At 39.7% G+C, this 13368-nt stretch overlaps 2 protein-coding genes across 2 annotated transcripts in view; both read right to left on the bottom strand.

Moving 5' to 3' along the window:
- Ptpmeg2 (Protein tyrosine phosphatase Meg2) overlaps window positions 1-1835 on the bottom strand; it is a 38542-nt gene extending 36707 nt beyond the window's left edge. The window contains exon 1 of the mRNA XM_017081624.4: window positions 1696-1835. Within this exon, the coding sequence (XP_016937113.3) occupies window positions 1696-1719 (24 nt within the window). The 5' untranslated portion in view covers window positions 1720-1835. The remainder of the gene's footprint in view (window positions 1-1695) is intronic.
- Window positions 1836-2651: 816 nt separating this feature from the next.
- LOC108015035 (nose resistant to fluoxetine protein 6) lies at window positions 2652-7179 on the bottom strand. Its single transcript, XM_017081266.4, has 6 exons — window positions 6810-7179; window positions 4925-5327; window positions 4787-4860; window positions 4198-4727; window positions 3097-3753; window positions 2652-3037 (listed from the first exon to the last, which is right to left on the bottom strand). The coding sequence occupies exons 1-6, from the start codon at window positions 7096-7098 to the stop codon at window positions 2753-2755; spliced, it is 2238 nt and encodes a 745-aa protein (XP_016936755.3). The 5' UTR covers window positions 7099-7179; the 3' UTR covers window positions 2652-2752.
- Between the last annotated feature and the right edge of the window lie 6189 nt (window positions 7180-13368).

Raw genomic sequence — 13368 nt, 5'->3', positions numbered from 1 at the left:
CACTTAAAAAAACTTGAAAAATCGTATTATTGATTAGAATCTGATTATTTATAGCTTAGATTTCCGTATAATACAAAAAGTGGTTTCAATTCCGTCCTGAAATACTGATATTATTGGCAAATCAGCAAAATAAACCACAATTTGACCTTACCCCCTCTATAATTTTCCCTCCTCATCAACACACGTGCAATAACAACACGATAGATTTGCATGAATGAAATGATTTTCGGTTAAAACTCATTTCGAACACCCGAAACCGAATTTCCAAGGAAATACGAATTTACGAGGTGGATGGTTTGGGGGATCTTTAGAAGAAAATAAATAAATTATCAGGAAAGCACATAAACAACGCCACTTCCGAATGGCGTAGAGAAAATGGCAAACTGAAATTGGGAAAAACTGGCGACTGCAAAGAAATTTCGATGTAGAAATTATTAAACCAGAATGCAGAATGACAAATAAATTTCGAAGAAATATTTGCACAATTTCTAGAATTCTGGGAAGATTTTAAAAAATATTTTATGATACAAATTAAAAAGAAAACATAATTTAGTATTAGTATAAGGAATATTACTCAAATTAAACTTTTTTTAATTTTTAGATTTAGAAAATCATAAAAACAAATCAAACATCTTTTTTTGGTGTCTTGAATTAATTAAAAGCTTTAAGTTAATTGTTAAAAATACCATTTTGCAGCATTTTGAATTATTTAAAATGTATTTAATTTAATTTAGTTTTTTTAAATTTGTAAAGCGTTGTGAAACAATGAATCATTTAATAATTTTCGAAATTTGTGCAGATTATTTTGTACAATTGTTTATCATTTAAAGGAGAAAAATAATGTTGGAGATTTAAAGTGACGCCTATTTTTAAAATACTATATTTTCGAAAAATTTTAATAACACTTAAATTAATAACAATTAAATTATGGAATTTTTAGGTCCCAGTTAAATGAATATATTTACTCGCTCTCTCTCACTCCCTCCGCTCTTCTTCTCTCCCTTTCGCTCCCGTTAAGTGATTAAGCAAACAATGGCAGTGCAGTTGCATGTGTATGTGTGTGTGTTTGACAGTGGGATTGGGAACAAAGATTTGTGCAATGCAAAATTGGCCGGCTTAAAAAAATACAACAAGAAATTACAGCTATTTTAACGAAGGGAAAGCGTTTTTCCTCCATTCGTTTTTCTCAATTTTTCTCTTATTTTGTTGTTTTTTGCTTGCAACTAAAACAGGTTTTTGACCCTTTTGCAACAACAAAAACAACTGCACTCCGGAAATCACTTTCCCTAATGAAGCGAACCCACACACACACGCACACATTTCTTGTTGTTGTTGCATTGATAAGAGAGCTGCAACGGAATGCGTGTGGGAGGGAGATGGAGCGTTAGCGGAGGGGCGGGGGCGGCACGTGTTAACCGACATAAACACGCACACACATTTCCATGCATGCACAAACATACACACATGTACTGCAATTGCGGAACAAACGCACAAATACCGAAACATAAAGTTTGCCCAACACACACTTACAGGTGAGCACTCGCATACCGACAGAAACACACGCACACAAATACACGCTGGCAAACGGGAAAACAGGTTGAAAAACCAAAATTTCGTTAAGCGATTCCTTTGCGATTTTTAGTGTTCAACAATATTTATTTGTTTGTTTGCTTTGGTTTTGAAAACGGAACTTACGAATTCTTGTTGTTCTGCCTCCATTTTTTACCGAGTAAATAAGAGTGTGACCATACGCGGGCCGCCCGAATATTCCGGAGTGTGGAAAGGGACTAAAAAAGCCGAGCACTCGACTCGCCGGTTCGTGTCTCGGCTGGACAGCTTTTTTTATGCTAAGATAAGCATACATGTTAGTCAAAAAATGTACCAAGCATTCAAAAGTAAATAAAAGCTAATTAGAAGATTAAATAAGCAACTTTAAATGTAGTTGGTTTTTAAAATCAAGTTCAAATTGGTCGAGCTATGAGTTTGTTATTATTTTTAAGACGAAAAACAAAAAGCCAATGGCTTTCAGAACGGGAACCCAAAACTACACTTCTAAATTTTATAACTTGGGTAATTGGATCCCGATTTTGGAGTTTGATACCTCTATGAGTTTGTGGTTGAATTCTCTAATGATCTACATTAAAATTTTTGTTTTAAAAGAGGGTCGAAATTTTACCCCCTTTCCATGTTCGATTTTTCCGTATTTCCAATGGTTTTCGGAATAGGAACCCCAAACTCATCTTCTAAAGTCCATAACTTTGCTAATTGGATACCGATTTTGGAGGTTGATACCTCTATGAGTTTGTGGTTGAGTTCTCTAATGAACTACATTAAAATTTTTTTTTTAAAAGAGGGTCGAAATTTTAACCCCTTTCCATGTTCGATTTTTCCGTATTTCCAAGGGTTTTCGGAATAGGAACCCAAAACTCATCTTCTAAATCCCATAACTTTGCTAATTGGATACCGATTTTGGAGGTTGATACCTCTATGACTTTGTGGTTGAATTCTTTAATGATCTACATTAAAATTTTTGTTTTAAGAGAGGGTCGAAATTTTACCCCCCTTTCATGTTCGATTTTTCAATATTTCCAGTGGTTTCCGGAATAGGAAACCGACATTGAAGTGTGATACCTTTACGAGATTGTAATAAATTTCCTGTTGTTTGTTTAAAATTTTTAATAAATAGAACTAACTACACACAAAAAATTGGTTCGTATGGTGGAAAAAAAAAATCGTATCGAGGCTGGGAGGCCTAGGCCTTGGATGGATTCTCTTCGCTGGTGGGGATGGGCGTTATTTCCGCCTTGGTCTCCTCGACCAGCTTGGGCTCCACTTCCGTTACCGCTTGCGGTTTCGTTTCCGGTTCCGGTTCGACGGGAGCGGCAGTTTTGGCCAGCTCACCGGGAGTGGGCTTCTTCTTGGGCGCCGGCTTGCCGAAGATGGCCTTCTCGATGCCCAAAATGGGTGCCTCAAAGGCCAGAGTGGCGAAGATGGAGGCGCTCAGAGTGATGCCGAAGTCGTGCCACCAGCGGAGGATCTAAAAAGGATATATGGAATTAGTAAATCGGGTAGAGAAATCCTCCTATCACCACTTACCGCATCGTAGTTGGAGAAGTGGGTGTCCGTCTGCAGACGCGCCGCGTTGACCAGCTGGACAATGCGATGGATCACGTACATGCAGTAGCACAGTCGGCTGAAGCCCGTGAAGAAGCCCCAGGAGAGGAAGTCGTTGATCAGGCCGCCGTGACCATTGTAGCAGGCCCAAACGATCCAGCCGATGGAAAGGGCCCACGAGGTCCGGCTCAGGGGCTCAAAGAAGGCGCCCTCAATCAGAGGCGAGTCCGGGGTGTCGGGCAGGATGCGCCAGTAGGGTCCCCACATGCAGGCCAACATCGTGCCGAAGGCCACGAACCAGCCGGCCAGCACCATGGGCTTGGACATCGGAATCTGGCGGCCACGGTTGCGGGTGAACAGGAAGTAGCCGAAGATCACGCCAATCAGCCAGGTGGGAATGCGCGTGTGGGTCGGGTAGTAGGTCAACCGCTGGCGCAGATCCACATGATCGTCCTGCACCCGGAAGAGCGTAAAGTCATTCAACATGAACGTAGCGAAGGTGCCGCCCAGGCACAGGATCAGGAAGATCACGATGGGCACCAGGGCCTTCTTGCCCCACTTCCACAGGGGGATGAGGAACAGCGGTGAGAGGAAGTAGAGCTGGGTGTCCACAGCCAGGTACCAGGATTGGGAGATGCACTAGGAAAGGGATTTCAAGATCCATCAATATGGTAATCTAGTGTTTCTACCATTTTAACAATGATGATTTATATGCTTTTACATTCAATATACTCATAATTAGAAATATTATTAGCTTTTTTATGGGTGGTATTTCCTGAAATCCTCACTGGTCATTTACCTTGGTTCTCTAAACTTAAAAGGACTTAGCTTTCGATAGATTTGTAATTGATCATTTTGCTGAGATCCTTAAGATAAAAAGAATGCGGCTCGAAGGACCAATAACAATTATTGGAAGATAGCAAATGAATTTGTTTGAAAGACCAATAACTAATATAAGAAAAATTGTAATAGATGTCATCATTTGCTCTTGAATTGAAATAGATGTTAGTTTTGAAAGACCAAGAACTGTTATCGTTAGAATAACCATAGATAAGGTAAGTGTAAACTTGAATGATCACTCACAATGCTGTAGGGGAAGGCGTAGTTCTGGACGTAGATCAGCGTGGCCCACCAGGTGTCGGCGCACCTCTTGTCCTGGGTGCCCAGCTTGAACCACATGGGTCCGGCGCCCGAGTACTTGTAGAGCGACATGATGTACAGGACGACGACGGCGACCACCGGGGTGAGTCGGATGTAGCGATGGAAGTACATCATCGGGATGTTCAGCTTGCCCTTGGTGCGCTCCATTTCGCGGAAGGCGCCCCAGCACATCAACAGACCAGACATGAAGAAGAACGTGTCCACGCAGAGGGAGCCGTTCTGGACCAGCATCGAGTACGGGGTCTGCACCCAGGTGTAGAATTTGTTCTTGTTAATGTGCGGCAGGTCGTAGAAGGTCATGTAGCCGTGACCGAAGACCACCCACATCATACTGAAGCATCGCAAGCCATTCAGGCAGTGGATCACATTCGGATTGTTCACCTTCTTCACGGTGAAGATCTTGGGGGCATTGGTCAGCACGGAGAAGGCCACCAGCAGGGGTTTCTTGGGTGCTGTGAATAGAGGATCTCAAGAGAACCTATCCCAGACAACTTGGATATCCGAAACTTACCTCCATTGCGGGTCTGAATGTAATCGTACACACTGCTGGCCACCATGAAGAAGATGATCAGCGAGAAGAAAATGCTGCATGGGTTGGTATATTTAATTAGTAACATAATCGGATTTGGATTATTATAGTCATACTCACATGGCGAAAATGTCAATGCCGCGCAGCTCGATGGGCGCATCGTATTTACAGCGCGTTTGGGTGACCATTGGAGTTTCCGATTCCGTCACATCCTGGCCGTAAAATTTGTAGATGGCGTATTTGAGCAGCTCATCGGCCTTCTCGGCACTGCACGTCTTGGGAATACAGATGCCCAGCTCGAAGATCTGGGGATCCGTTTGCTTGTAGCTAATACGTGTGAACTCTTCGCCACGTTTCTTAACCGATTGGTAGAACGTGGTGATGTTCAGACTGGCCAGGCAGTACTGTCCGCGGACCTCCTCGGTATGGGTACTGGTCGCCGCCACGCATTCCTCGTACTGACCCATGCTGATGGTGTGGCCCCAGAAGAGACCCATGGGCAAGCGACCCCATGTGTCCGGGACTGCAGGTGATCGGAAGAAACGGAGATTTAAGAACCATCCTTCTTTAAGATAAAGACGAACTAACTACAATTTTAAGGAACCTGCATGTAATTTCCGAATATCTATCCTGCTCGAAGAACCATACCTATTTAAAAAATCGTAAGCTACATACCTAAACCAAACCATAACAATTGACAATATCTTTATTTAATGTCAAGAGCTACTAACTGAAGTTAGACGGGATCGAAAAGATACTTCCGATTTTCTATTCTGTTTAAAGGACCACCTTTCATTTGTTTTATTATATAAGTATCTAATCAAAGAATCCTCAATCCATCATAAAAGAAAAGCCACTTTGGATTTTCGAGTATTGTATTAATTTGAAGAAGTAAGATAAGGGCTTTTGAAGAGCACCTGCAGGCCTTATGCTGGGGGATTTGCAGCAGCGATAAGGTGAAGGGGTTCGATATGATAATGCATAGATACGACTAGTGTTGCGATGTGGACCTGTGGATTGCCACGGGGCTTGTGCAGTTTACTATTCGGTATTGATTTATGGACCTCGTAAATTGCACTCCACTTGAAACCGTTACGAAACCGATACGAATAAGAATTATCAAGTATGAATGGAGTTGTGAAATAAGGGGATCACAAAAACCATTAGAAATCACAAATTACGAAAGTTACGGATTTATGGTGGCAGTTCGTTGTAGAAATAATGAATGGAATTGGAATGGAAAATCACTGAAACCGGATTACGCCACCAAATACCAAGTAACCGGTTCAGTCTCATTCTTAATCTCCCAATCTTCTTAATAAATAATAATACAAACTCCCAAGCAAAACGACTTATTATTGGGCCGTGATACCATTTTGGAAATTTCGCAGGCTTTATGCAGATCTTATCGCTGGCAATTCAGCAGTGAAATTGATTTGAAATTGAAATTATGGTCCTCATAAAATTGAAATCAAGGCTAAATTGGATTTATGATAAAGGGCAATGCAAACATTGAAGTGGATTGATTGGTGGTAATCGAAGAAAAGTGGTTAGTAAAATGGGATATAAGCGAATTGTATGGCTCGAAAAGGTGCAATTCTTCGAATAACAATTTCAAAATACACAACTACTAGGTCATATCTACCAGAGTAAAAGTAACTCTTTTGGAGTAATACCTTCTAAATTGAGGGTAAATATACATATAAATGAGTTTCTAAATTTACAAATGGATATTAAGAAAAAAAAATCAAATAATAGTTATACTATACTTTCCAAATAAGGATCGGTTGCTTAAAAGACATAATATACATGAGGTATATCCAAATGTTAACCAACATAAATGACAAAGGAAATGGATATTAACAACAAAGAGTCAATTAAATATTAGGATCAGTTCTTTATAGGATAGATGTACCAGGTACATTTTACCTATACAAAAAGTTCTAGTAATCGAGGTTTTTCCCTAATAACGATCAATGATCACCCATCTGGATATAATACTCACATTCCAGAGCCCACTCCTCCAGGTTGTCGATGGAGTCACGGATGAAGGTAACATCCCGATCGCAGAGGTCATCGTCGAAGGTTCGGTCCTCGTAGACGCGTTTCACCAGGCCGGATTTGGTCCTATTTTCGAGTAGAGCATGCTGGGAGGCCAAACTGAAGAACTGGTGGGCCAGACTGTTGCTCCACGGCGTGGAGTGGCCGGTGAGTAGGTAATTGGACGAGGGATCCTGGGCGCCGACTGTCACGATCAGCAGCGCGACTGCCAGGACACTAAAATGGTCCTTCATAATCCTATGCGATGAATACGATGATCTGGAGAACGCGTCGCGACCACCTGAAGGTGGATTGTGTTACTGAGTGGGCGATCGCAGGGATCGCACTACTTTTATAGGCTAGTTACTACTTTTTTTTGGGTCGGTGTTTCGGGTACCCGATTCGAGTGGGCACTTGAGGGCAGCGATGACGGTGACCAAGCAACGCCCGCCCCTGTAGCCTATAAATATTGCCGGCTACTGGTCTTGGAGCACCCGATAAGGGGTAACCTCCCCTCGGCCAGCGTCTCCCAATCAATTGGCATGGATTGCCCGCTTTATGGCCCCGGGTGTCTTATCTGGCTCACTCCCCCGATCCCCACCTGGATTTGCCAAACGGATTTGTGATTATAGTCCGCCGTCCGGCGTCCATAAATCCATGTCGAAGGCAAAAAATAGTAATCGCAGGGCTGTGGCCAAGATTGCAGACACTAGTTTATCATGCGACTCAAAAAATAAGACGATCCAGCAGTTAGATTCGATTTAATTAAATTACCCATTGCTAGGGGACTTTGGTCCCACGAGAGGCCCACCTGAACAGACAATTATTCGATAATTTCGGTTGGTATGGAAAGTCAAGGTCGAATTGAGGAAGGGGTTTCTAAAAAAAAGTTAGATAGAAGAATGACTATGGCACTTTTTAATGGATAATAAGCGTAATAGGAATATATATAGGAAATTAGGGTCATTATATAATATATTTGTTTTTGATAAGAATGGTATTTCGAAAGAAAAGGCCTTGCATGAAGTGATATAAGAAATTAAACGAAAGCTTGTGATGATATAAAAGGGTTGTGGATAGATTAAAATGGCATTATGATGAAACGATTAGGAATTAAATGTGATAAGAAACCAAGCTATAGCTTGGTGATGATATAAGACGAATAAATAAGTAGTATTATTAAAATTGAATGAGTTACAGTAACGAAACAAAATATATAATAAATGTTGAGATAGGGCGGTTTGGGTCTTAGGTATCTAGCGGCAATTAATTGGAGGGCTTTCCTGGTAAGCCAATCGAATTTCCCTGAAACTAAACCCAAAAAAAGCGTTAAAACTCTTCGTAGAATTTAAATAATCTCATTCAGGGCCGCGCGGAAGCGAAGCGAAACCGTTTCAAGGAGGTAAACAAAAAACCAGTCGATAAACCCGGTGAGGAGCATAATCAGCCTTATTTCATTTGCCATATCAGGCGATCGTATCTACGATCCGAGAGGCCACTTGCCCCTGTCTATTGAGATCGAGTGGTGGCATTCGTTCCGGAAGACACTCATCACTCACTTCAAATGGAGTGCGGAACCATCGATAGGAAATCTATACGTATATCTCTCTCTCAAAGAAAGCAAAATTTGTTTATGTTTATGGCGTGGGAACAACACCCGTGACTATGTGGGTACCTACCAACCCAAATCTTATCTGCCGATTACAGATTACCCCGGTTACTGGCTCAAGACCAAACAGCTGAGCTGGTCTCCGTAGATTTACTAGCGCAGGAAATCATTGTAAACCAATTGTACCAAAAGTTTTCCTTATCGAGAGAAACGAATCTCAGCAGAATCGTAAATTAAGTGATAAGCCACGGCTAGACTGGCAAAACTTTGGGACCTAAAGAACAAGTTGATTCAGATGAACAAATTAATCACAGATTTGTGTTGCCGTGGAAGTTAAGATTTTATAGGAGCTCGTTAATACGAAAATATGGTATAGTTTAACTATTGGAAGATATTTATGTAAGAAAGCATTGTATTACAGAGATTTAAGAACTCCCTAGTTCGACTTAACCATATATTACCTATTTCATTACAGAACTCGTCAAGTTTTCCTTACCGTGATGTCATTGCAAGGTCGCCTGATCGCGTATGCTTGCCTCCATTTTGACTTTGGGACCCCCCGCTGAAGGTCTTTCGTTCATTCTTCTGGAGTGGACCAACTTCGAATGAATAAAACAACTATCTATTATTAAGAACGTCCTTGAATATAGTAGCTAGGATCGAAACTTATCTCTACATACCTTCCCTAAGACAATAATCATAACACTCCTACGCAATTCATACCATCAAGGTCCACCTCTAAATGGGGCTATCAGGGATCGTTCCGAAGCGATGGGATCGACACACATATATCCCTCGGAGCTAGAACGTCAATTGGCCGGCACTTGAAACTGTTTTCGACACATTATTTATAGATGTTCCAAGTGACGATGGCTCGGTTTGATAGTAACGGATAATTCCCAGCATAAAGTAAACCGCTCTATATATAATAGGAAGAGCGTTACGGACTTTGTACCCAAACAGCCATAGTTCTCCCGACATCCGCCTGGCGATATACGAAAAGCTATAAAGCTTGGGGGAAAGTGAAGCGACTATACGGAGCTTAAGGGCTATAAATCCTTCTGCGAATGTGAATCATATCGATTCAATAATTCAAGGGCTCTCGGCTCATAACTCTCGATTCTGAAATCCCCAAGCCCAAAGGCACCTGCTTCCTTATCACTAACTACGTTTCCCTGTTGCGTTATATTTAAATTTAGGTAAATATGCATTGTATATGACTATGGTATGCATGGTTCGACATTATTTTTGGACAACTATCTGGCCGATCAGCTGATTATATAATCATTGTTTAATCTTAAATGGATTATATGCACTTGAAGAAAGTTGTAAATATTTTTTGCTGATATTTATGAGTTAAAAATTCCTTATCTATAGAAATTACAGTGGACCTTAACAAATTCAGCGACTATTCTCCAAAACTTTCGAAAACTTTAAACATTTTCAGATTCTCTTCCATTCCCACCCCCAAAATAAATCAATGTTCTTTCGTTTTAATTTCATAATTTTTATTTAAATTAATTTATTTTACACTTTCAAGCAAAGTATTTAGTTAATTACAGTGTTGTTGGTTTTTTATTTTGTTGTTTTTGTTTGCTTTGTTTTGTTTCGCTTGGTTTGCTGTGATTTTGGATCATTACGACAAAAAAAGGAAGGGAAATAAAGTAGGAAATAGAGATTGGTAGAAACAATAATAATATTAATAATTATAATCATCGTAATAATAGTAAAAAAAATATTTATATATTTATGTTTAATCATACACTCATGCATGTGGTTGTGTATGCGTGTGTGGGGTGGGGGAGTATGTGTGTTTTTGTTTTTTAGGAAGGGGTGTTTGGGTGTCATTAAATTAATGAAATCTGATAGAAAAGTCAAAGTCATCTTATCAGCTTAACTGTCGCACTATTTTACAAGTAGGTATTATGTCGTAACGGTTTATCTTTATCATTTATCATTATCATTTATCGTTATTGTAATCATTAGCATAAACATTATCATACTCATTATTAATATTAGTTATTAGTATCAATCGTTTTTCTTCGTTTTTGTTTTTTACCGTTTGTTTTCTCATGTTTTGTTGTTGTGGTTGTTGTGTTAGAACTAGTTTTTACTAAGGCTTGGTTTACTTTACACTTGACTTATCTATCCTTCGCATCCTTTGTGTTTTTGTTTTTGTTTTCCTTTTTCTTTCTTTTTCCCCTTCTCGAGTTCTTTTTTTGTGGGTTTTCTTGGTTTTTGTTATAAGAAATTACATTTTGTATGCATAATAATAAACGCGTTTAGCAAAGTGCTTCGTCTTCGTCTTCCGGTTAACGATTTTCGTTTTTTTTTCCGCTGCTACTGCATTTAGAATAAATGTTCATTTATAATTTACAATCGTGGACTTAACTATTTATATGTATATATATATATATATATCCCGCGCTCTCGTGTGATCGATCGTACCTAAGTAGATATAAATGTGTATATAGCGCTGGTTTTAGACTAAGGCTTAGACTCTAGGTATCATCCGGTTAATGCGTTTTGTGTTGCTTCTAAGTTTTCTGGATTTCTGGCTTCCGGCTTTCTTCGCATCCTTTCTCCTCCTCCTCCTCCTCCTCCTCCTACTTCTTCCTCTTTTCATCATCATATATAATTGTAATCACAAATAGTTTTGGAATATGCTCTCTCTCTCTAACTTTCTTTCTTTCGCTCGCTTCGTCGCTCTCACACAAAACGGTCTAAAAACGATAATTGATGTGTCTTTACCACTCGCACTCGCACACTCACTCAGCCACTCGCTTTCTCTCGCTCTCTTTCACACCCATAACTTTGTTCATTGCTGCTGACTGTGTGTGGTATAAAAACAAAAACAATGCGCAGAAAAGACGGCAAGCAGCTCTTTCTCTCTCCGTCTCCCTCTCTCTCAGATCTTCCTTATTTTTTTGGTTACTATCGTGGGTTGACTTAAAAATTAAACGCTGCGCCCGCTAATCCGATAACTTTCTTTTTTTTGTTTTGCACCAGCACGCGGCGTCTGCGTTTTGAAGGCAGCGTCTTGTTATCGCAACTATTACCGATCGACGATTGTCGATAATCAATTACCGATCATTGTTCCATACGTTAAAAGTACAAAGGCATTCGGCGGCAGAGCCCAGTGACTTGAGTATGTTTTCGTTTCTATATAATAATATTTACTTTAACTTGCTTTATTTTTAGTTTTTGTTTTTTGGTGTCTGTTTTTTGTTTTTTTTTTTTGATTGTGTGCAGCGCAGCGTGGGTTCCTTTTCTCCTCGTCCTTTCTTTTTTTATGCTTATCGGTTTTATCGGTGGCAGGCGCAGCTTTTTTAGTTGGTTTTCTTATTTTTTGTTGTCTTTCGCTTAGCTAAGGAAACTATGCGCGTTTCGTTTAAAAACACACTAACTAAAAGTATATATCCCGATATATTTATATATATATTTTTATGCCATATGTGTGTGTGGCGGTGTAGATCGATCTATATATAAACGATATAACCGATTCTTTCGATATATGCGCGGCTTACGAACTAGGGCATTGGATTTTACAAACTGTCGCGTACATGTGACCTACTACACCTATCAGTAATCGGTAATCAGTAATCGGTAAATATATATTATATATTAATATATATCTGTATTTCTGTATTTGTATCTGTATTCGTATGTGTGTGTGTGTGTGTGTTGGGTATTTACATTAATGTTAGTTACTTGCTGATCTCGCAATCGAAGGCATTTTTATGCGCAGTGAATAAGTAGTATTCCTAGTATCTAAAATTTACAAAATCCCCTCCTCATCTACTGTCTCGCTCTCTCGCTGTCTTCTGTCTCTTTCTGATTCTTGGGCGGCGGCAACTGGTAGAATGAAAACAGTTTGAAAACGGAAACAATACCACTATCCTCCCCTCCTCCGAGATACCATCTTAGATGTACAAAAATATAATAGTTAGACATGATATAAGAACCCAGTTGGAAACTACAGACTACGGTCTAATAAATAGTGATATAACTAAATCGCGTTTAAGCCTAAAATTTTATAGCCTAAATGGTTTTTTGTTTGTTTTCCTTTGTTTTAGCGTTAATAAATAGCAATCAATCCTGCGTATCCCCCGTAAAAAATCCTGCTTTCTGCTTTTGAGACAAATGGGGGTTCTGTTGGCGCTCCCTCATCCCTTTCTTTTGGCTATCACAAAATCAAATACTAAGTAAAACGTCAAGTTATTATGGTATAGTATATATACAATTAGGTTCGAAAATAAATGGATGTAAAATTGAGGAATTAGGAACGCGCGCACACGCACACACACACACGCAAAACGACCGCACTCACGCATACACACACACACAAAGGGGGCGAAATTCTTAAACGACTAAAATCCTTAATCAATATAAACAATCAATTCGTGAACAATTTGTTAGAAATTACAACTCTAATTTGTTGTCGTCCTACGTATGCATAATCATCATAATATATATATGTTGTAAATGTTAGTTCCTTAGTTAGCTCAAGTACCCTAAATCTGTTTTCAAAGCATTTTGGCTATTGCTATTTTGTTGCTCTTGTTAATCATACTCCTTTCGTATCGCTACCCCGGTCATCCCACTCCTCTGCTAAACTGTTTGGTGTTTCGTTTGCTACTGTCCTGATTCCTGATTCTCCTAATTGCGTTTGCGGTTGCGTTATAATCGTTATCAATATCATTATCATTATCATCCTCCTCATCCTTGGTTATACTTATTGTTGTCTGTCAACTGGAAGTGATTCTTGGGTTAAGATGATTAAGGGGCGGCGGCGAGGCTAAAAGGATGAGGATCCCCGATTTCGATTCAGACTGCGATTACGATTACGTTTCAGATTCCTATTCCGTTCGATTTGTGTATAAAAATATGTATTTACTCTATGCGTGTTCCCAAT

This window comes from Drosophila suzukii, chromosome X (assembly GCF_043229965.1).
Source record: "Drosophila suzukii chromosome X, CBGP_Dsuzu_IsoJpt1.0, whole genome shotgun sequence".
Lineage (NCBI taxonomy): Eukaryota > Metazoa > Arthropoda > Insecta > Diptera > Drosophilidae > Drosophila > Drosophila suzukii.
Note: the sequence above shows the minus strand (reverse complement) of the source record. Positions and strands in the feature narration are given on the sequence as shown.

Excerpts from the sequence above, each read along its gene's own strand:
- LOC108015035 (XM_017081266.4), bottom strand. The coding sequence starts at position 7,098 with ATGAAGGACCATTTTAGTGTCCTGGCAGTCGCGCTGCTGATCGTGACA. Across the intron at positions 5,328-6,809 it reads GGAGGAGTGGGCTCTGGAAT|TCCCGGACACATGGGGTCGC; the intron begins GTGAGTATTATA and ends GATCACCTGCAG. Across the intron at positions 3,038-3,096 it reads ACTTCTCCAACTACGATGCG|ATCCTCCGCTGGTGGCACGA; the intron begins GTAAGTGGTGAT and ends TATCCTTTTTAG.